The 22,015-nt window shown below is 44.3% G+C and overlaps 1 protein-coding gene across 1 annotated transcript in view; it reads right to left on the reverse strand.

Moving 5' to 3' along the window:
• The window catches only part of SLC35F3 (solute carrier family 35 member F3), a 70,976-nt gene that overhangs the window by 36,701 nt on the left and 12,260 nt on the right, over nt 1-22,015 (reverse strand). Inside the window, exon 2 of the mRNA XM_027789167.2 lies at nt 16,172-16,496. Within this exon, the coding sequence (XP_027644968.2) occupies nt 16,172-16,496 (325 nt within the window). The remainder of the gene's footprint in view (nt 1-16,171; nt 16,497-22,015) is intronic.

The raw sequence follows: 22,015 nt of genomic DNA on the forward strand, positions 1-22,015 counted from the left end.
CAGCCCAGGAGAGAGTTGTAAAACCTTGCTGAGGGGGTGTTTCGCCTTTTGGAAGTGGGGGCAATACCTGTGCCTGGCTGTGGAGGAAGGAGCATGTACCAAACGCTAAGGATTAAAAAAAAAAATTAGGTGTATTGAGAATGAGGAGGGCTGTCCAGGGCATTCGTTTTCTACTGGACATCAGTGGGATGCGAAGGGGTGTAAATGGAGGGGAGAGCTCATCCCGCAGCCTGATGCCCCTGCACATGCAGGGCTCTGCCCGGGGTGGTGGCAGGGGGCTGGTGACAAGCCAGCCGGGGCACTCTGTGCTGCAGGTAACACCTTGCCTGTGGGCAGGTGGCTGGGGGTGCCTCGTCCTCCCTCGCAGGGCTCCAGCTCTGTTCATCCGTGGGGGAAAGGATTTTTGTAGCAGCACCCGGCAGGGCTTGCAGACAGATACTTGAGAATAAGCAGCCTTCCTGCTGTGAGAAGGCAGGTGTCGGCTCCCTCAGCAGACAAGCTGGGGCCTGATCCTGGAGACTGCTTTCCCACTGAGATCCACAGGGAAAGATAACATGCTGTGCGAAGGGATTTTCCCACCCCAGTCAAAGGCACAACCCCACATTTACCCTAGAGCTAGGAAGCACAAAATCTGTGGCTTCGTTTTCCTTTCAACAGTTTGTATTTTACAGGAGAGCTCCTGATCTGCAGCGCACTGTATGAAGACTGTCAGAAGTAAACCAGCCTGTTACTCCTCTGGGATGTATCCCTGCTGTAACAGGGTAAAGGGGCTCAGCATGTGTATTTAAATGGTGCATATATACACACATACATACACATGCACACATATGTACATGACCATAAGGAGACATTTCCAACAGCTTTCACTGCTGGTTCACCACTCCTTCCAATTGAGCCATTACAGTTTCACCACTATCTTCAGTAAGAGCAGAGAAGCCAGCAGCAGACCTCAGAAATACTACCTGAAATATCATGACACCTCACCAAGTCTCAGTAACAGCCATGCAGAGTCACAGTGCCCTGCCATATCCCTGTCCACCCCCCACGCGCCCACACCCCCTGCCCCGCTGTACACAACGCAAAATCTGGCTTGTTTTACTGGGCATTGGGTAAACTGTGTTAAATTTGGCTCTGTCAATACTGCACCTACACAGCTAGAATAAAGATCTTCAGTGGCTGGGCTCAGCCCCTTCGCAAAACTTAATGCTCCATGATGAAACTGGGAGAGAGAGAGGTTACTCAATAAGCTTAAGTCCTTGAGAGAGAGAAAAAAATGTAGTGAACAGTAGTTCATATTGTTACTAATTTTAGTGTTGCATCTGAATTCCTTTTCAGATTGTTTCCCAGGAAGAGTGACAAGAGCAGCAATGTGGTTTCAGCCTCTCGGGTGAAACTATTTGTTCAGAAACCTGGCAAAGACGATGCCTGTTTTGCTGCCCTGCTTTCCTCTGGATCCCTAGCAGCAGTGAGCGCGCTGCTCCTCTGGCAGAGCAGTGAAGGCAGTGAACCTCACTGATGCATGTGTGCAAAACACCTCCAAGGTGTGCAGGGCTCTAGCTGGCTGGGGACGCCAGCTCAGTTCTCCCGTAGGATTGCTGGCTACTTTTGCAGTGCTGGAGAGCTAAGTCATCTTTGCCATACCCACACTGGGGCTACCCAAGAGGTACAGCCTGCTGAAGTCTCACTAGAGCACCAAGGACTGACAAGCTGAAGAGCTGCAGAGTGAGCTGACCATCGGGGGAGGCAGGTGACCCTTTTGCTGAAGGGACCCCGCAGCAGAAACGGCAGCTTCTCCATTCATGCAGAAAGATCGGTGGCACACAGTGGTAGAAAGCAGGTGATACTCTCACCTAGCTGTAGTCATTTTCCATCCTGTTGTAAATCATGCCTTCTTGTTCATTTAGTAGTGCTGGGCTAGAACCAGCAGCTTTAGTCGCTGCACCAGAGCATGGGAGAGGTCTAAGATGTATTGCAAGGACTGTAAGGCAGCTATTAGCAATCAGTCAGGCATACTGATGATGATGGGGACATCACCATGGTTTGTATCCAGTCTAATGGAAAAATAAATTAATTCATTCTTGGAGAAGCATAACATAACAAAACTGCATCATCAAATCTTGTCTGGTCAGTGCTGTTTGCGTCTTTAATTGCCAGGAAAAGGAGTGCACCAGAACACGGGAATTGTTACAAGCCCTGCGGAGGAAGGACTGACCAGGTAAGCATGCACTTGAGCCAGGACATGTATCTCAGCTGTCTGCATTTTGTCAAGGATGGAGGGACTGTGTTCAAAGCCTTGGGTGAGCCGAGTCCATGCCAATTAGATTATCTGCAGGAGCAAGTTAGATCAGCCATGACAAGCTAATTAAGATAGGCTTGCATCTCACCTGCTGCTGCCAGCCCCACAATATCCTTGGTGTGTCTGTCTGTGTGAGGATGGATTCACTCCGGCCTTAACTCCGAGAAGAAGAGAGGCTCCTGAAGAAGAAGCATCTTCTGGAAACCACATGTAGATGTTTATGCCTGTTTGGAGGACGGGGTCTTTTTGTGGATCTGACCCTGTATGCCAAGCCTTGCCCCTCAGGAAGACGCACCGTTCAGCATCACTGGAAATCAGTACTGTCACCCCTAAACTCCAGTAATTTAGCCAAATTAATTATTAAAGATACAGAAGATAACACTAGCAAGGAATCAGCAGGGTTTGCTATTTACTCTCTTTCAATTTGACTCACAAATGTTGCTGGAGAGCTGGCCAATTTCAGGTGACTTACACTAGTCCAGATTCTCATCTTCACCAACCCCAGAGCTGCATGGACATGAGATATTTTTGGTTTGAAAAGAGTGTAAATGAATTGAGAGTTTGGCTTACGGGGTGAGGGCTGGATAACATGATGACAGAAGGGCTTTATAAACATTTATTATTCAAAATCTCTTCTGCAAATGTGAATACGCCTAGGCAATTATCTCACTTTAGCTGCAGATGGGCAATTTTGGTGCAATTATTATGCACCTTCAGTACTACAAAGCTTTCAGTGCCATTCCTTTTGAAAACGTCTGAATTAAACAGAATGACAAAACTAATGAACTACTGCATCTTTTTCCTGTCAGCTGCACAACATCTAGTAGGTGCCATCAGCACGCTTCATGCAGAGGAGCCACGTGGCCATGGCTGTTAGCCCAAAGCCATGCAAACACCAAGTTTCCCGCTGAAGGCAAATCCATCTGTAGCTTTCAGTAGCCGTGTTACTTGAGGAAGGGTGCTTTGCCACTGCACATTTGGATCATGAGATTAGATCGATACCAAGACATTATTTGTCATCTCTCTCAAATTTCCCTAATGAGATGTTTCTAACATGTGCCTAAAATCTGTGGTTATTTACTGTTCTGCGCTAGACAAAGGCTTTTTGGGTAATGAGACTCCAGATACCAGCAGCATAATAGTGGAAAGTGTCTGAAGCCACACTGACAAAGAGAACAGTTTGTTTTTAGCACAATTGCTATGGAGGAAACACACTTGTCTCTAGTTTCTCGGAACCACTTGTCTCTCGTTCCTTGCAGCAAACATATCTGGGAAGCCAGCTGTTGTTTGGCTTTTTTTAATCCTTAAAACAAAACAAAGTTCAATAAATCTAAAGCAGCAGACAACATTTTGCAACTTGCCAGCCAAAAGTAAGGTCCACAATTAACTATACATATAACTGGTATGATTTTCAAGAGGGATGTCCTTCTTGTAACTCCTGTCTACTTAAAAATAAAGCCAATTCTCTGCTTACTTTTGACAAGATCTCAAGAAAGTATCTTTTTACAGTTTGGTAAATTTTGTTCGTACATGCATTCTTGTTAAGGAACAAATCTGTTAACACATGAAATAACTGTTGCTGGTATGATCTTCCCTAGATACTCCCAAGTGATTTGTTTGGACCCCTGTAACTTGGATGGCTGCAGAGCCCAACCAAGTGCTGGAATATTCCCTGCTAGCCGCAGGACTCAATGCCTGAGCACACTACAGCAAGCATGCTGTCCATTGAAATTGTATAGGACTTACTGCTTTAGCGTAGCTCATAGAAGGCTACAAGAACTATCATTCATGTGAGTGTTAGGTTTCATCAGAACGCATGCAATCTGCTCCCACAACAGGCCACATCTGGCCCACCGTCTCTGATTCCCCAGCACACGCTAACCACTCTTTTCAGGCTCTTGCTTTTCAGACACCTGACAGCTCAGTTGCACGCTGATAGAAACCACCTCCCTTGTTTAAAACACCTCACTCATTTGGTCTGATGCCACCTAGCTCTTTCTTCACCTTCTCCCATCCGTACATGATTTAGCTGACCTTTATCACATCCCCCTACAGTTCCCCTTTGACATGATCAAGAGTCCAACTCGATTAAAAAAGCCATGTGGAACTTGATCAGGCAGAAAGTAATGGCATCATAGGAATCAGCATGGTTAAGTTGTTTGAAAAATCTATTAAATCGATAGACCTCTTTGTTAAATGCTATAAGACTTTCAGAGGGTTGGTCTTAATTGCTAAAAATTTCATGAGCAAGCGTAGGTCTGCAGGTACGTTAATGGAAGGCAGCTGATCATTTGGCTGTAGGTCACTGTATCCTCCTCTGGGATACTCTTTCGCAACATTTAGGTTTTTCTACTTCAGTTCTCCAGAATCAAAAGACACTTTTTAAAAAACACTGGAGGGGATTAGGGTGAATGTCAATCTGGTCAGCACCTGAATTGCCCTCTGAAAGAAGGAAAGACGGAACACATCTAAATAGTTATTAACTTGATATTTCTAATATTCACTGAGCCAGACCCTTCTCTGATAGAAATCAGCATGCTGTGATGGGACTCCATGGAGCTGTGCCAGCTAAGGTCAAGTGCTGACTGGACTTATCACATTTAATATAGAGAACTTAATGAAATACTGAAAATTCTATGTGAAAATTTGTTTTACTATGAAAAGCAAATTAATCAGAAATACTTGATAGTGTGTTAATACAATTTTTAAAAAAATAATAAATAAAATCCTTGGGGTCTGAATCAACATGTTACTGTCTGAGGACAGACAAATATTTAAGGTGTCTCTGGCAAAAAAGGGTGAACAGCAGCAGAACAGGTACCATTCATGGCAACACATTCTAGTACATGTAATTTTGGGATATCTAGAGATGGCACATTAAAAGATGCAATGAAGTACACATAAATGTAAATAGTAATAGTTATGCCTCATTCAGTGTCTGCATATCACTAACCATTAACAAAATAAAAAAGTAGATATGATGTGGCTCTGCACTGAGCAGGTTGGACTAGAAACCTCTCTCCCCAGGTCCCCAGTAACCAGAATTACTCCATGTTCCTATGACCTGATGTTCAGGATATCATGGTGAGATGGTCTAACAGCAGCACCATTTTTTAGATAGTAAAAATATCAGACAGCATTACAGAGCTGTAGCTTAATTTTTATTCTAGGTACTGTTAGGAGGCACTGAAAGCAGAGGTGCAATTCTCACTATTTTCTAGTGTGCTATTTAGTAAGAGAGCTTTTCATAGCTGAAAAATTATCCTTCTGTACTTGGTAATCTATACGTACTCCAGCTGAAAGCATAATAAGCTGGACTAGTGAAGAAAGCTGTAGTTTCAGTGCAGAAGAAGTAGCATACAATTTTCAGTTGGCCTGGCTGGCCTCTACAATAGAAACAGTGAAGAGAATTAAGTTAAAAAGACCCAGTATTTTGGCAAAGCAAAACATTTTTTAGCTGCAATGGAAAGGCAAATGCCAGATAACATAAAGAAATTGAGTCCTCCTGTAGCGAATGGACCTGGGCTCATCCCATCCAAGGGTGCCCCGTGTTAGCAAAGTACTACATGAAGGTTAACACCACCCTGTCACTGAAGGGACATTCACGATGACTTGAGATCCATGGGATTTAACATTTGCGCCTGCTGAAAGAGACGGGGGATACCATCCTTCATGTAAGGCTGCCAGAGGCCAGTTTCCCCTGTGGGAGTTTGAATGTTTCACTGAGGCAGTGGAAGGTTTTCAAAGACATGAAGGAAATGTTGCATCAGTCTCTTAAGTGCTTGTGAAGTCATAGCTTCAGTAAATAAGTAAACAGCCCCCCCCGGCTCCAAAGAGAAGGAACACAATTTATAAATTAACAAACCAGAAGCAACTGACACCAGCTCCATGTGGGGAAGCACTCAGTCAGAGAAAGGAGGGACAGGGAACAGATCAGGCGGCCACAGTGGATTTGGTTAGTGTAGGCTTGCTGAAGAACAAGAGACCCAAATGACATGGCAAAGACCATAAAATAAATGAGGCTCTTTCCTTTAAACTTGCTGAGATTTAGCCCTAAACCCAAGGACTGACAAACAGACCAACAGCGGGGTTGTTTCTTTTTCACAGTTAGGCTGAAGTCACCTTCACTGACTGTCACGGAAAGCAGGCGAACAAAGTAACAAAACCAGATCTTGTTTGTCTTCCCTATTTTGGATCGGACTCCCTGGCAGAAGCTACCACCTGCAAAAGTGTTTTAGCACTGGAAAACACAGAAATGGTCGTACATGGGTGTGCAAGCACATCTACAAGAAGGGCAGGAAGGAGGATCCGTGGAGCTCCAGGCCTATCAGCCTGACCTCGGTGCCAGGGATGGCTACAGAGCATATCATCATATCATCCTGAGTGCCATCACATGGCACAAACAGAACAACCAGGGGATCAGGTGCAGCCAGCATGCGTTTAGGAAAGGAAGGTCCTGCTTGATGAACCTGATCTCCTTCTACAACAAGATGACCCACCTAGTGCATGAGGGAAAGGCTGTGGTTGTTGTCCACCTAGACCTTAGTAAAGCCTTTGACACTGTCTCCCACAGCATTCTCCTGGAGAAACTGGTTGCTTGGCTTGGACAGGTGTATGCTATGCTGGGTTGAAAGCTGGCTGGACGTCCGAGCCCAAGGAGTGGTAGTGAATGGCGTTACATCCAGCTGATGGCTGGTCACAACTGGTGTTCCCCAGGGCTCAGTGTTGGGGCCTGTCCTGTTTGATATCCTTCTCAATGATCGGGACAAGGGGACTAAGTGCTCCTTTAGTAAGTGTGTAGATGACACCAAGCTGGGGGGGGGGGGAGTGATGACCTGCTTGAACTCAGCAAGGCTTTGCAAAGGGACAGGCTGGACCGATGGGCCAAGGCCAGTTGTATGAGGTTCCACAAGGCTCACTGCTGGGTCCTGCACTTGGGTCACAGCAACCCCGGGCAGCGCTACAGGCTGGGGCAGAGCGGCTGGGAAGCTGCCTGGTGGGAAAGGGCCTGGGGGTGCTGGTTGATGGACATCTGAACAGGAGCCAGCAGTGTGCCCAGGTGGCCAAGGCGGCCAGCAGCATCCTGGCTTGTAGCAGACACAGCGTGGCCAGCAGGACCAGGGCAGTGCCCGTCCCCCTGCGCTGGGCACCGGTGAGGCCGCCCCTGGACCCCTGTGTTCAGCTTTGGGCCCCTCACTGCAGGGGGACGTGGAGGGGCTGGAGCGTGTCCAGAGCCGGGCAGGGGGCTGGGGCAGGGGCTGGGGCACCAGCCTTGTGAGGGGCGGCTGAGGGACCTGGGGGGTTGGCCTGGAGAGGAGGGGGCTCAGGGGGGACCTGATCGCTCTCCGCAGCCACCTGACAGGGGCCGTAGGCAGCGGGGGTCGGTCTCTTCTCCCGGATAACGAGCGACAGGACGAGAGGAAACGGCCTCACGTTGCGCCGGGGGAGGTTTAGGTTGGGTATCGGGAAAATTTCTTCACGGGAAGGGTGGTGAAGCGTTGGGACAGGCTGCCCAGGGAGGTGGTGCCGTCGCCATCCCTGGAGGTGTTTAAAAAATGCATAGATGCAGTGCTGAGGGACATGGGCTTGTCAGTCTTGGGGTTAATGGTTGGACCTGATGATCTCAGGAAAGGATTTTCCTAGCTAAATGATTCTATGATTCTGTGATTCTATATATGAACCTGTCTGCCCATCAGCTCATATCTTACTATTGTTTCCCTCCAAAAAAACCCCTATGGATGTTCACGGACATTTTGTAGTTGCTTGACAGGGTTTTTCAATTTATGATGCCCTGCTCATATACCTACATTGCTGCCAACCTCCACCTTTGGCTATTTCTCCCTTTTTACCAGCTATAGCTTTGCCTAACAAGTAAGGGTGGCCAGCTGCCACAGACCCAGCCTGAACAGGATCTTTAGCCAGGTACTTGTGCATTTATATAAGGCTGCTTTTTTATACAAACACAAACAATCCTGGGAAATCTGGACATGGTCCATAACCACTAGGCAGCTGGACAAAAAGGTTTTTTCCACTTCTGTAGTACTGCCAGCCTCCAACACTTCTCACTGTATCATCCGTCTTTATTGAGAGCTGTTAATTTTAGCTGTGAAGTCTGTTGCCATACAGGCATTTTCCTTTTTTAAAGCAGCTTTAAAGGTATCTGCCTTCAAGGTATTTTGACCAGATCTAGGCTGAAAAAAATGCATAATTATTTATCACTCCTTCCTGAGTTTTGTTGTAGCTTTTGTTGCTGTTGTAAACAGCATGGGAGAACCTGTCTAGGACAGTGCCCTCTGCTCAATGAGTTTGTGTGCTGGGTGTCAAGGTACTTGATACAATGACAGGTGAAACACATTTTGCAAAAAGGCCAGCTGTGAACTCTGTTTTCTTCCATGTTGTGATGATTACGATTGGAAAAAACACCATATCCATGCTCACCTCAGCTTTCTGCTTCTTTCCTCACACAGTAAACACAATCACACACTCTTGTCCCAGTCCCTTTTTCCCTTTGCCAGCCATAAAATGCAGTTACTTTCCTGTTTGTGCATGCAGGTCTACGCCTGGAGGCGGCGAAGAGAGGAGGTGACCTCTGGGGTCCCTTCAGCCTGGCTTGCTTTGGTTCCACAGTCTCAGCCAGTGCAGAGAGATCAGCATGGGCAGGATCAGTACAGGTGGATTTGCTCTTGAGCTCTTGGGAGAAAAGCCCTAGCAGCATGGAAACTTGGCAGCTTGCTTTCCTAACCAGAGGGAGAGCCAGTGAATGAAATGCACTTCAACTACTGACCAGAAGATTGTTCAGTGCTGCAAGACACCACATTTTTCCCAAGCAAAAGCCATTACATAAACACATTGTTTCATAGCACATGCCCTGTCTGCAGGTAACAAGAGCAATTACTTCCCTTCTAGTCCTTGCTTCAAGCACTGTTACCTCATAGGAGGCATATAATGTGATTATTTTAAAGCATCTGTTCAAGCCACAGCAGAGAAGAGAAAAATAATGGAGCAAGAAGACAAAATTATAGGACATCACTTAATTCAATCATCCTTGGAGTGATTTTGCAAACCAAGCTCAAGATTAAAGAACATGTGTTCCTCCTAATCGGGCAGTACCCAATTTTTATTCTCAACTAGCATTCCACAAAGGTCCAAAGGCCCAGAAGAGGTGATCCTCAACAGATGAAGGAGCTTCAGATTAAGGGGAAGCTTTTCACATTGCATCAATGTTAAGCTCTTTTCAGAACATCATGGTCCGAAATACAAATGCAATCTCCAAGTATAAACTGCGAGACTAAGCTAGAAAGGACTGGTTTCCTAAAGAAGGACCCGCGACCATTTTCTCACAAAAGCTAAAACACAAGGCAGTATTAGCTACCTGAATAGAAGGAATTAGCAAACTAGTCAAACAGAATTTTGAAGAACTTCTCGTGAAGGTGTTTGAGGATATGTAAAAGCCGGGGTAGGTTCAGAAAGGAGGTAAGCATATAAATGCCACCTTACGTTCCTGAGACCACCATGCAGGCTGTGCATTGTGAGAGCCACCTCCAGAGAAAGTGGGACTTCAGCATTAATTTTGGGGCGTCCTGCCAGCCACTCACATTGTGAGTCCAATGTAGGTAGCTCCAATGTAAGCTCCCATAGCATGCACTTGAGGAACAGAAAAACTACCACCTTGAACATGCCTCTGGGAGCAGATTTTTAAGCTTGTCAATGGAACACATCAAAAGGAGTGCCACAACTCTAGTTAGGCACCTAACTCTGGGATGGTGGAGGTCTCCCACTAGCAGCTACTTTGGCTAACAGACTGTGTTCTTCCTCAGCCTTTCCTTACATGTTTACCTTACATGCCTTACATTTGTGTCTCCTCTGTAGGTGTTTGCTCTCCCCATGCATTTTGGGAGGAAAGCAGGTACTCAGCTTCAAGCTGGCAGTGCTGGAATACGCATTGTGGCACTGAGGAGCTAGCTGTGGCAGATTTCCTTGCTAATCTAACTCCTGGTACTGTCTTTAGTCTGTAGAGAAGACTTCTGTGAACAGGAGGTTACTTCAGAAAAACTCTGGAGCTGGAGGACTACCTCTTTTCTCAAGAACAGGCAGCCTGAAGAGCTTATTTTTGACAGCCGGCTGAGGAATTTTTGTTTCAGGAGCCACAAAGAGCAAGATACCATGACATTAATCTTTAATCAACTAAGAAAACAGGTCTCCCCAGGGAAGCAGCTGAAATGATGACTTATGTGGTCACCTGGCAGTAATGCAGCATCGCTGTATTATGTCAAGGCAGCAGTGAGAAGGCACATCCAGAATTCCCGTGGGGTGATGCACCCCTATCCCATGTCCCACAGCGACACACTTTCCTTTTCAAAACGAAAAAGACAGCAGCTACCACAGGTTTCATCAAGAAGAGGTAATTACTTAACTTTGAGAAACAGAATTTAACAACAGCATCATCCTGAGCTCTGTGGCTTGGGCTTCAGCTGAGCTAAGCTCAAATAATATGTTCCCTGACCAAGCCTGATGTTGTATGATGTATGTATGGACACCGGACAGACGCCCATCAGTACTGCCCCTACCACAAACACCATGATGTTCCAGCAGAAGGCTTCCTTACTACTGCTACTTGCTGCTAGTACAATTTGGCCTTGTCTTCAGCCAGAACCCCTGGAAGAAAAGTGCAGGTTCAGTGAAAAGTCTCAGAAGTGATACAGTGGCCCATCAATAACACACGCCAACAACAGTTGAGATGTCTTCAGGGGAGATACAGATGACTACAAATATGATAAACCTGTTGCACAATATTATCCACATCTTCTTTTAAGTAATCGCTTCAATACCAAGCACAAAGATAAGTCCTGAAAGACTGCTATAGAGATCCAACTGACTTCATCTGGAGTTACGCCTGGATTGTAACTAACTCAAGTAAGAATCTGATGCTATATCTTTTAATTTCATGGGTTCTTTTTGGTTTTTTTGGTTGTTGCCTTTTTTCCCCCAACAAGCTAATGGGAACTTGAATTGTAAAGTGATTTTATTTTGAGGAACACAAAATAAATAGGTATTATTTTAAGGCTAATGTACTGAACTAGACAAAGAGTTTATGAACTGAAGTTTTTTGAAAGAAAACATGCTTCATTGGGTGACGTTTGCTAAAAACACTTGCATTCATCATGTCTTGATGCCTTCATAGCTTATTTATGACTCTGTTAATGCTGTCTGCTCTGGTGGTGAAGCTCCCACCTAAGTAGTAATATAAATCAGTAGGATGTCAAAAGTCAACCACACTGCAACATTTTAATGCTGCTGGGTAAGATAGACTCATGAATACAAAATGCTGAAAATCAATAGTAAAAAAGCATTCAGTCATGCCAAATCAAGCTCTGACCTTCTTCCCCCTTCGAGTGGGGGTATTGTGGCCAAGCAGTTGGTTACAGTGCTGCGTGGCCAGGTTCTCTGCCTGCTGCAGAAGAGGAGGGCAGTGCCTACGGTGCAGTGAGTTGCACTTTCATATGAGTTAGGATCAGAGTAATGGACCCAACTCCTGGAACTGGGGATTGCCAGGCTAGTGCCTTGTCTCCTCCACGCTACCAGAAATACATGTGAAACACATTTAGAAACTGGCCCACATTCTCCTGGACATCACGTGAAGCTGTGGCACCGATAATTTCTGGCCACTGAAGAGCTAAGTCTCAATTCTGAGCCCATATGCATATAAAGCAAAAGTCTCTTGTGAAGTTAGTATGTTGGTTAAACAGAGTAAGTGAGACCTACTATATTAGTCCCTCTACCACTGCTGCCCCAGTAGTTTGGTTCAGCTTCAAAGAAATAACTATACTTTGGTGTTACCTGCAATTTTTTTCTTTCTTTTCGAAGAAAAATCTTCAAATTCTGAAAGATTAGTGGCAGCTGTTTTTGGGGGCAGTATAGAGACAGTGAAAAGGTGATTTCACTGATTCAGTGAAAAAACATATTAAAACATGCTCAAGTGTGGTTGCAGATCAGTGCAGGTACGTATGATGATTCTTTCATTCATTCTTTCATTCTTTCATCAGGTGCATTCAAGGTTGTAAAAAAAGATATAGTTTTAGCTTCTGCTTTTTTCTTTCGCCCTAATGCTTTATAAAATAAAAATCAAGATCTAAAGGATAAACAAACAAATAAATAAATAATCACTCAAACCATTTTGGAAAGTCCTGCCTTTTCCTTCTCAAAAAAAAAAACCATTAGATAAGATCATACCATCCAAATAAACAAGCTTTCTGAGGTATTATCCTTCTAAAATGTGAACCCAACCCTCCGTTATTCCCCCCGTTGGCACACACAGAGTGAATCTTTATAAAAGGTATGTTTTGTCCTGCCTAGAGATACACAAAGCTAAGCAATACCTTACAGAGATTTTAATTTAATCTTTCATGGAGCCAGGGAGTTTTAAGCTCTAGTGCTTTTAATTTATGTTACCTCATAAATTAATAATGTAGGTATGACGGAGGGTAGCTCATCAGATTAAGTATGTCATTTTATAAAGCAGTTCGGAAGCAAAAAGTATGAAGCCAAAATAAAGTACTCTTAAATGATCCATTAGTCACATAAATCATTACATGTGTTATTTCTGGTCTGGGCAATGGTTGAAATGAATGGTAATTTAGTTACTGTAATTTTATTTTAAGCTAGTAAGCACTTGCACAAGAAGTAAGAGAGTGACTCTGACCCTGGCATGCTCTTCTTGGCCTGCCAGAGCTCTCTGCGTTGCTCCCCACACATGCAGTCCTGCGCCAAGTGAGCGTGGGACACGTTCTCCCTGAGCAGTCTACACTGGGGCACAACTCTGGCATTTGATGGAGCTGCACAGGGAGCCTACGGCAATTTGGATGTGAATGCATGAGTTTTGGTTTGCTTTGAAGAGTGACTCTCTCCCCACGCTGTGGACACAACTGATAGTCCACTTCAGCTCAAACAGCAAGTTCCTTACCATGCAATATGGGTCAATCAGAAATCCTTAATATTTTACATTATTGCCTAGTACTCAAACTCTTATAAAGAAACTGAATAAACCTGCTCTTAAATTGAATGTGCTACTATGAAATATTGGTGGAAATATTTATTACAGGTATATAGGCTATAAAATGGGGGGAAAAATATAAAAATCTGTGCAGCTCTAAACTGGTTTGTGTCCGTGACAGGTATGTCTTTCTGTGAAGACTACAAAACATACAAATTTATATATTTACAGCATAGTATATACACATACTGGTACAATACAATAGGAATTAAAAACCATAATAAACCATATAACCTGTATAGGAAGGACTCTACATCTATTCACTGTTGCTACATTTTATCATCCTCCTTTTGTGCATTTTTCCTAATGTTTGCTGTTCTTTACATGCTCTTTGCCGTGCTGCGGGAGGCTGAGCTGCCCAGCCCTGCTCAGGGGGGGTGGCTGCGCAGGTGGGCTTTGCTGCCAAAAAACATTAGGTGCCTGTGGATTTTAGCAACCTGCGTAGGCAAGATGTGAGAATCCCTTCCTTCACTACCTCACTGCTAAGGTGACTTAGATGCCATATTTCCACCCTCTCCCACTACCACCTTTTCATTTGTCTCATTGCAAATTCCTCCCAGAGAACTCAGATAAAATATAAAATATAAATGAAGGTGAAGGATAAAAGAAGCAGAAAGCAATTAAGCAAGTTTCTTGTTAGTTCCAGGTCAGAATTTTCTCATTTTAACTTTCCAGAAGTCCATGAAATGCCTCCCTAACATGTCCAACTATGCCCTGAGTGCAAGCTTTCCTGAAGATGGTAATGCCTCATATAGAGCTACAGAGTCTTTGTACATGTCTTTCTCCCTCTATATGCATATATATATATATATAAAATACGTAAAAAAATTTAATATATATATATAAAAAATACATTAAAAGGAGGAATAATTAAGAGGGGATGCTGGAATGCAATGCTTGGCTTTTCTGATGTACATGCATGTGACATCTCAGCTGTGTGGAGCAAGCAGATGAACAGTAATTCTTTTCCCAGTAGTTCTTACTGCAGCATCACTGAAAGGTCGCAGTTTAGACACTGGACATGCTGAGGCAGACACTATGTAAACACATGGTGAGGGACAGTTCTCCCTCCTCCCTAAAGGACTGCTTCATCCAAATGAACAGAGTACAAGGAAATCAGAGGTCTGTAGTGACTTGCTCAAAACCATATAATAAATCTGCAGCAAAGCTAGGAATCAAAGCGGTATCTCCAAATGCCCAAGTCTACCCCGACACCAAGAAAATACTCTGCAAATTAACCCTATTCAACCTGCTGGTCAGACACACAAATGCACATTCTTTACCAAGCCTGCTGCAAGTTTACTTGTAATGATGTACCCCTGCAACCCAAACAGGCTGCAGGGCTTGCACCTGCTCTTCAACTCAGCCATCATTTAATTAAATGGAAGACATAAAACTACCAACCATATCAATTAACTGCAGCAACAAAATGTATAATGCTCTGATTTTAACCCCAGGGATCTGGCGAACCACAACCACTCACCCCAGGAATTCAGCAGTATTTAAAACATGCAGCTGTAAAGAAAAATAATTAAAACCCAAAGAAACAAAAAGGTAGCTGTTTTGGGCTAGCATTTGTTATTGTTTTTAAATTAAAGTGTTGCTTTCTCTGACCTCCATATTTATCTCACCTTTGAAGCAACCATGTTTGCTGTGGAGTAAACAAATACAAACCAAAGACTGAAGTGCAGGAAACATGGCCTCTTATGAAAATGCCTTTAAAACTTCTGGATACTGCTCTAAGACCTGCAGTCAACAGTGAAATTCCTTTATTTGCAGCCCCTGAATGATTTAGAAGATGAAGAAACTCTAACGATGGCTAAGCAGCAAAATGTCAGCATGTATAACCTTAGTCCTAGTCATCTGCAGGTAGAGCATTTCCTGAGCACCCTGGCTTCTTAGATTTTTCCTGTATTAAGTTTCCACCTCGCTGCGGCACAGCTGGAAGCTGAGAAATGTGTACCTCTTACTGTTTACTTTCGGAGCGACTTCATTAAAAAGTTGTGAGCCCCACTGTGTAACAGAAGGGGAAAATGTTGTTCACATCCTTCCATGTATCAGAGAAGCTTTCTGACACAGGACATCTTGAAGGCTGAGTCATCCCATCTGTCCCAGACACCTCTCAGGCCAAATACGAGAGGAGCTGAAGGAGCGCTCACCAAGAGGCAGTCCTTCAAGCAGCCAGAGCATCAGCCCCTCACGGAGGACGGGCACTCAGGGTTTTCCACGAGAGCTTCAGGCTCTGTGGGTTTGGCTTGCTGTAAAGACAGGGTGTGCTGAAGACAAAGTGCTGCCTTTGGTTAGGACCTTCCTTCCTCCCGGAAATAAACACAACAGCTCCAGTTTAACTGGGATCAGAGCTTGGCCTTTGATGTCACGCCAGGAAAATGCTGCAGTACTTCTTACTTGGCTGTTCAAGGCATTGCACTAGTCCTGAGTTTCAAAAAGAAAAGCTTGCTTAGCTTACTCAGGGATTGTCATAAAAGTCAGCTGTGGGTAGAGGAAGAAGATACTAATAAAAAAATGAAGTTCACAGACGTTTGAACAGAAAACTCCTGAGAAGTGATTGCAGAAAATGCGGACTTTCATTACATGACATGTATGTATTGGAAATAAACCTGGATTTCTTACTGCTGGAGTGAAATCGTATTAAGAATAATAACATAGCACTTAGCACAGGACACAATGAGTTCAGAGCACCTTTTAACAAACCTGGAGAGGAAAGCAAACACGAGCTTGATTTAACTGACTGATCTGAATAAAATGTCTGTAAGATGCAGAGCAGCATGCAAGAGCCACAGGAGAAAAAACAAAAGCTCCCATACCTGTATCTTTGCTTTGGAGACTGCTTTTCAGTTGACTTAAAAACATGTCCAAGATAATACAAAGGAAAGAATAAAAAGTTCCAGTTTGTTGCAAACCATGTTAGAGTGAAGGGTGCATCAAATTTCTTAAAGGTCAGTTTTGCTAGCTGGGTTGAACCCGACCAAGAGGAGCAGACACCCAGGACTACAGCCACACCCCAGAAAATCTTCTTTAGTTGTGTCACAGAGCATTTCCAGCAACAGCGGTTCACCCTTCCACCACCTTCCACCCCGGCTTGCATCTGTGCTTCGGCTGGGGCTGGAGACTCCCGGGAGCGCTCATCCCCTGGGAAGAAGAAAACACAAGGCTTACTAAGGAAATCCAATCTGCATTTTAATTTTCACATCCTAGGCCCTTCTGAAGTCACGTAGAGCTTTACCAGTAAAAGAACGCACCAGATCTTGCCAAAAAATGTCCTTCATTTCTAGATCATTGCAAAGCCTCTGGTTCAACCGAGGCATAATTACAATGTAAATAATAATTATCACCTCTAGATTTAGAAGCCACTGGGTAAAATGGAAATGAAAATTACGTGTTGGTCTGGTGTACATAGAAAGGCTTAACATACCACTTAAACTGATGCTGTTAGGATGTGTAAATGAATGAAAAACACAGCATTGAGTTTAGTAAAGCAACAAAGGGGATTATGAGAACACTTGGAATTGTTATTGTCTTGGAAAATGCAGACTTGGGCAGCTTATGGAATATGGTGTTTCTTAAAAGGATGAGGGGGGACAATTGTATTTAGTCTTACAGTTAAGCACAATCACTGCAATGTAAGTAGCATGATTAATATTGAACTTGGATGACCAGGCATTTCAGTGATCCCTAGAAAAACAGCTCTCCTGAGGCTGTAGCCAGATGGCAAAAATTAGACCAACCCACAGGCTGCCCTGAAGAGCATCTCAGACTAGGAAACCCTAACTTTTTTTAGCTTGAGTCCTGCACCAAATGAGACTGGACTGGAACTTTGCTCTGGTTCCTAGAACTAGCATGCCACTGGAAATTTCTCTCCTAAAATATCTTGCCCATTACATCCTTAAACATGAATTGTTACAGCCCTGCTATTGTACCACTATCGGCTGATACCGTATCCAGCTTGTGCATGAATGAACAAAGTGAGGTTAGGTGGTTCAGTTCCCACAGAGATCAAAACGTGCTGGCAGACCTCAGCAGCACGCCACTGCCTTTAACGGCTTTCTACCTGCCTTTCTCCTTTCTCAAATTCACTCCATTCAACTTCCGCTAAAGCTGTCAGTCACCCGCACGCAATACTCAGCAGTGATTTCTCTTAAAGGCTGACTTCAGTTTAGTTGGTCCCTTCACTTGAAGGAGAATGTAATAGTCATTCATGTTGAAAGCCAGGAACCTACAACTTCAAGTGTGCAGAGGTCACTGCATGCATTGGAAGGTGAAAAGAGAAATATAAGTACAGCCAGGACAATGAGAGACTATTATTGCCAAACATTCATGTACGTTCAAGGCGGACTAAGAGAGATGCACACACAAAAAATCCTTCCTTATCCTGGTGAGAATCAGTATTTGGAATGGAAAATCTCCTAAAACCTCTTATTTTAGGTTAACCTAGATTTGTATTTACACAAGCTAATACATTATTAAAGAAAAGGTTTATTCCAAATGAGAGGATTATTTAATTATTTCTTTACAAACAAGAAATGCATTATCTGAGCTAAGAGTACCATTAGTTTGCCTAGTAAAGCTGTAATTTGCAATGGGAAAAATTGTGGCCTCTGTTTGATATCTTGAAATCTAAAAAAGAGTGTACAGCAGCCAAGGTAGAAAAATCTAGTCTTTCTGAGCGGCTTTAAGAAGATGGGGATGCTGCTGATCTCTCCGTTTATTTCAGTTTTCAATAGAAGATTGTGTGGGCAGCCTCCCACATAACAGAAGACGCACCAGCAGGCCAATGAGTTATCCAAAGTTAATGTGGCTTCGTATTAAACAAGTAATGGAAAGGTTACAAGCTACCATCCAAATGTTACAAGAGGCTAGAAATGAAAAGAGGCTGCCTGTGAACCCTTAGCTCATTCAAAATAATTTTAATAAGTTTTCTTTGCGATACATTGCTTGTAACTAATGTTTGTGTCACTCGCTGCACAGACCAGTCAGGGTTCAGTTTACCGAACAGCAGTACATTCATTTCTTTCAACTTCACCACATAATGGGCAGCTGCCAGTGCTCTTTGCTGCCTACCACACAAGTCCTGCAGTGAATATGGAATTTTTCCTTTCCTCTTGAGCTTTTCTGCTGGGCACTGTCACTGTAACACCAACCACTTCACACACCCTAACAAGCTATAGCGTTCTTCCCATGGACCACAGGGATTTCTGGGCACAGAAGAGACGAATCCAGGCAGCCAGGGTGCCAAGTGAGAGTTTAGGAGGCGTTTGTGGCACTGTGTCAGTGCAGGGAAGAGCTTTCCTCCACTCAGTTTACATTTTTGAGACTACTTGGACAGACAGGCAAAATGTTTCTCCTCCTAGAAAACAGTCAGCAAGGTACCTGCTGTGCCTGTCCTCTGCCGTTATTGCCCCATGAAGCAGCAAACCAGGATTTAAACCCCTCCTGCTCAAGAAAATTAACATTAGGGAACATCCTTAAGCCCTTAGGGTATATGATGTCTCAAGATGAGTAGGTTCTCTGAACCAACGTTGAAACTATGTTATTTTTTCTAATATTAGAATTGTTCATTGAGACAGCAAGACACCTTGTCTGGCCCTCTGGCCCAGTAGTCTTGGCAATCACTGAAAAGGGGGAAAATCACAACTATATCATCTGATGCACCAGACATTCAACATAAAATAATGAACTGTTTAATGGACACCCCACAACAGACACTGTGGTGAAGATCTTCTCCCACCAAGGGCTGAAGCTGCCCACCCTGCTCCTCCTCGTACTGTGCACATATGCTGAGTCAGCAGTTCACTTGGACAGCTTGCTTGAATATCAATGCCTTTTGACTCTGTTTCATGGCAGTTACTTCCTATAAAATAAAGCCAAATGGGCACAGCCTTTTCCAGTGGATGCAGCACTGTCCTGAAGGATATCTGGGACATAATCTGCCCCCAAAAGCCAGACTGTCTTTGGAAACAGTGGACACTACAGATGATGCACACCCATGTGGTCTCATCCTCTCATTTACTGTGCTGGGGACTTGTCTGCCAGCTGGCATGCATAACAGAGCTGTAGCTCTCGTGCCCAGTCCCTGTGTTCCATGGGGACATTTTTCTCACCCAAACCACAGGCTTGCAGATGGGGTGGCATCAAACCCACACATGGATGAAAAGCTCCTCACTTTACACAAAGGCCAGCTGGCAACAGAATACACATGAATTTAAAGATGGCAAAATATCTTTTCAGAATGGATGAGGCAGGACATGAAAAAAAAATTATTTCTGGACATCCTCTTCCAGACTTGTAATGGGTTTCTTCCACTGCTCCTTGCAGCAGACTGCTCTGTATGCTACTGTATCCCCCAAAAAACAAATCAAGATGCTGAGACAGAGGAAAAATGCCTATCTTGCTTTTACTAATTTTGGCTTTTCATTCTCCCTTTTGCTCATTCATTTTCCTGTTTCATAAATCCCAACTGGAACCACTCCTCCTCCCTCCCTTTCAGCCCAACCTGTCTCCCATGGCATTCAGAAGGAAAGGAAGGAAGGAAATCACCTCCAGCGCTACTGCCAATGCCCTTACCCATGGGGATTCCCAGCCCCGGTAAACAGCCATCCTTCTGCTTCCTCCACTACAGCTGAGACCCCTCTCAACTGACTCAGATACCTGTGGTAGGGACAGCTATACCGGAGCTACTCACTCCATGCTCCCGACTGAGGCCATAGAGAAAAACGGGCACTGGAAGGCACTACACACCCCACGTAAGGTAGATGCCATAGATAATGTGCTCACTTACTACAGATGTTTGCACTAGGTTAGAGAAAATCCCCCCCAGCAGAGGCAGCACCTTTAAATAGCCTGTCCAGACCACTTCAAAAACGCTTTAAGGCTTAAGACTCCTGTGCACAGCCAGCCAGCTAAAGGCTTACTGCAGGACCGCACTGTACCTCACTGTGTATGTTAAAAATGTGATACTGATAAAAACCAAGGGTGGCATTCATCTTCTCAGTTTGAGACATCTGCTGTGCAGACTTGTGCATCTGAGACAGTGATTTACACTTTCTGTATAGTTAGTAGACAGAAAAAAAGGCATTTCCATAGCACGATTTATCTCCTCCTGAAGTATACAATTAAAACAAGCCAGATGAATCACCCTCTCCAAGTGCTTGTTTCTCTCCACCAGCTCTAAAGTGTCTGGGGTGACAGGCTCAGAAGTAGGTGTCTCTAGTGTAGGTGTCTGAAGCTGGGTGAGATGAGTCCCACCTCTCCACTGCTGCTGTCAGGAACAGAGAGTAAAGCCACCGCAGACAGCACTGGTGGGCTCAGAGCTGCCCGGTCCACAAACATATTTAGCTGTCACCCCTGAACTGCTTTAGCTCTTGCCAGCTAGTCAGCAAATGGGTGAAAGAAGCATTACAAAAGTGCTGGGTGCCCTTGCCAACCCTTCAGAGTGAGAAAGTGACCCTCACAGACCAAGGTCCTGCCTATTAGGGACTGAAACATGAGTCTAATGATAACGCACAACTCCGCCAGCTTCCCCAGGTTATAAATGTGCTTCAGCGTCTTAAACAGCTCTTTAAATCAGGCTTCTGGAAAAAATTCTGACAAAAGGAAGAATCCTCACAGGACTTTTGGCAATTACAAATGAGCCGTCCTCAAGGCATTTCCATTTTGCCAGCCTCTCAAATGTTTTGTAGCTGCTTGGGCATTGCACAGAACAAGTTTGTAAAGCTGGCAAAAAGACATGTTTATCATAAATAGGGGAGAAGGAGGTAAGTCCTGTGAGACAGTGCGTAATCCTCAGCATGGTTAGAGCTCTAGAAATGTGTGCCATGCAGGGGGATCAGAGCTGGACACTACCCAAGGCACATTCTCACAACCCTGAATGCTGTGTGACTTCCTCTTCACCCAATGATTACTACATGGAGGGCTCAGTGGGAGACAGTTAGTTCCCACACAATTAATTACTTATAAGTTACAAACCTACCTAAGAACACACACAGTGATTTCTGGTGGTGGTTTTCTGGACGCACAATACTATCTGCCTCAGTAGCTGACTCCCAAACTCCTCAAAACGTTTTTATCCCATTCCTGTCTACCACACTAGCTATGCGTTATTTAGCTGTACAGTATTTTTGAGCTCAGCCGTTAAAAAACACCTGAGGCATCATCCTGTGAAGAGAAGATGAACTGCCAAATCCATAAAGTGATATACATCTCTAATTGCCACTGTGGTTGTCTAAATCTGAAATGTTGATATTTATTCAGATACATTGCCCAGGTATTTTCTTCACAGCAGTCAGGTTAAAGAGTGAGGTCTTATGGACTCATCTGTCGCCTGGCAGGTGCCTAGTAGCTTGTGCAGCTTTCTCATGCCATTATCAATGATGACCTCTCCTTGCACAGGTTATCCTGATAGCTGGTTTCAAGGAACTGTTAATATCTCATTTCAGAAGCCAGTAATCTCCATGTTAACAACCTTTCCCAAGGCCTGCATCTCTGCTGCACAGATCAGTAATGAGAATACACACAGCCCAACTCCTGCATCAAGGAACATTCCCTCCTTCCCTGAATTAGCTTTAGCTTTGCCAAAACTGCTTGCACCAGCTGTATCCTCTTCCCGATCCCAATAGAGCTCCTCAGATGCCAAAGAATCTGTTCCTGAGCAT

This window comes from Falco peregrinus, chromosome 7, assembly GCF_023634155.1.
Source record: "Falco peregrinus isolate bFalPer1 chromosome 7, bFalPer1.pri, whole genome shotgun sequence".
NCBI lineage: Eukaryota > Metazoa > Chordata > Aves > Falconiformes > Falconidae > Falco > Falco peregrinus.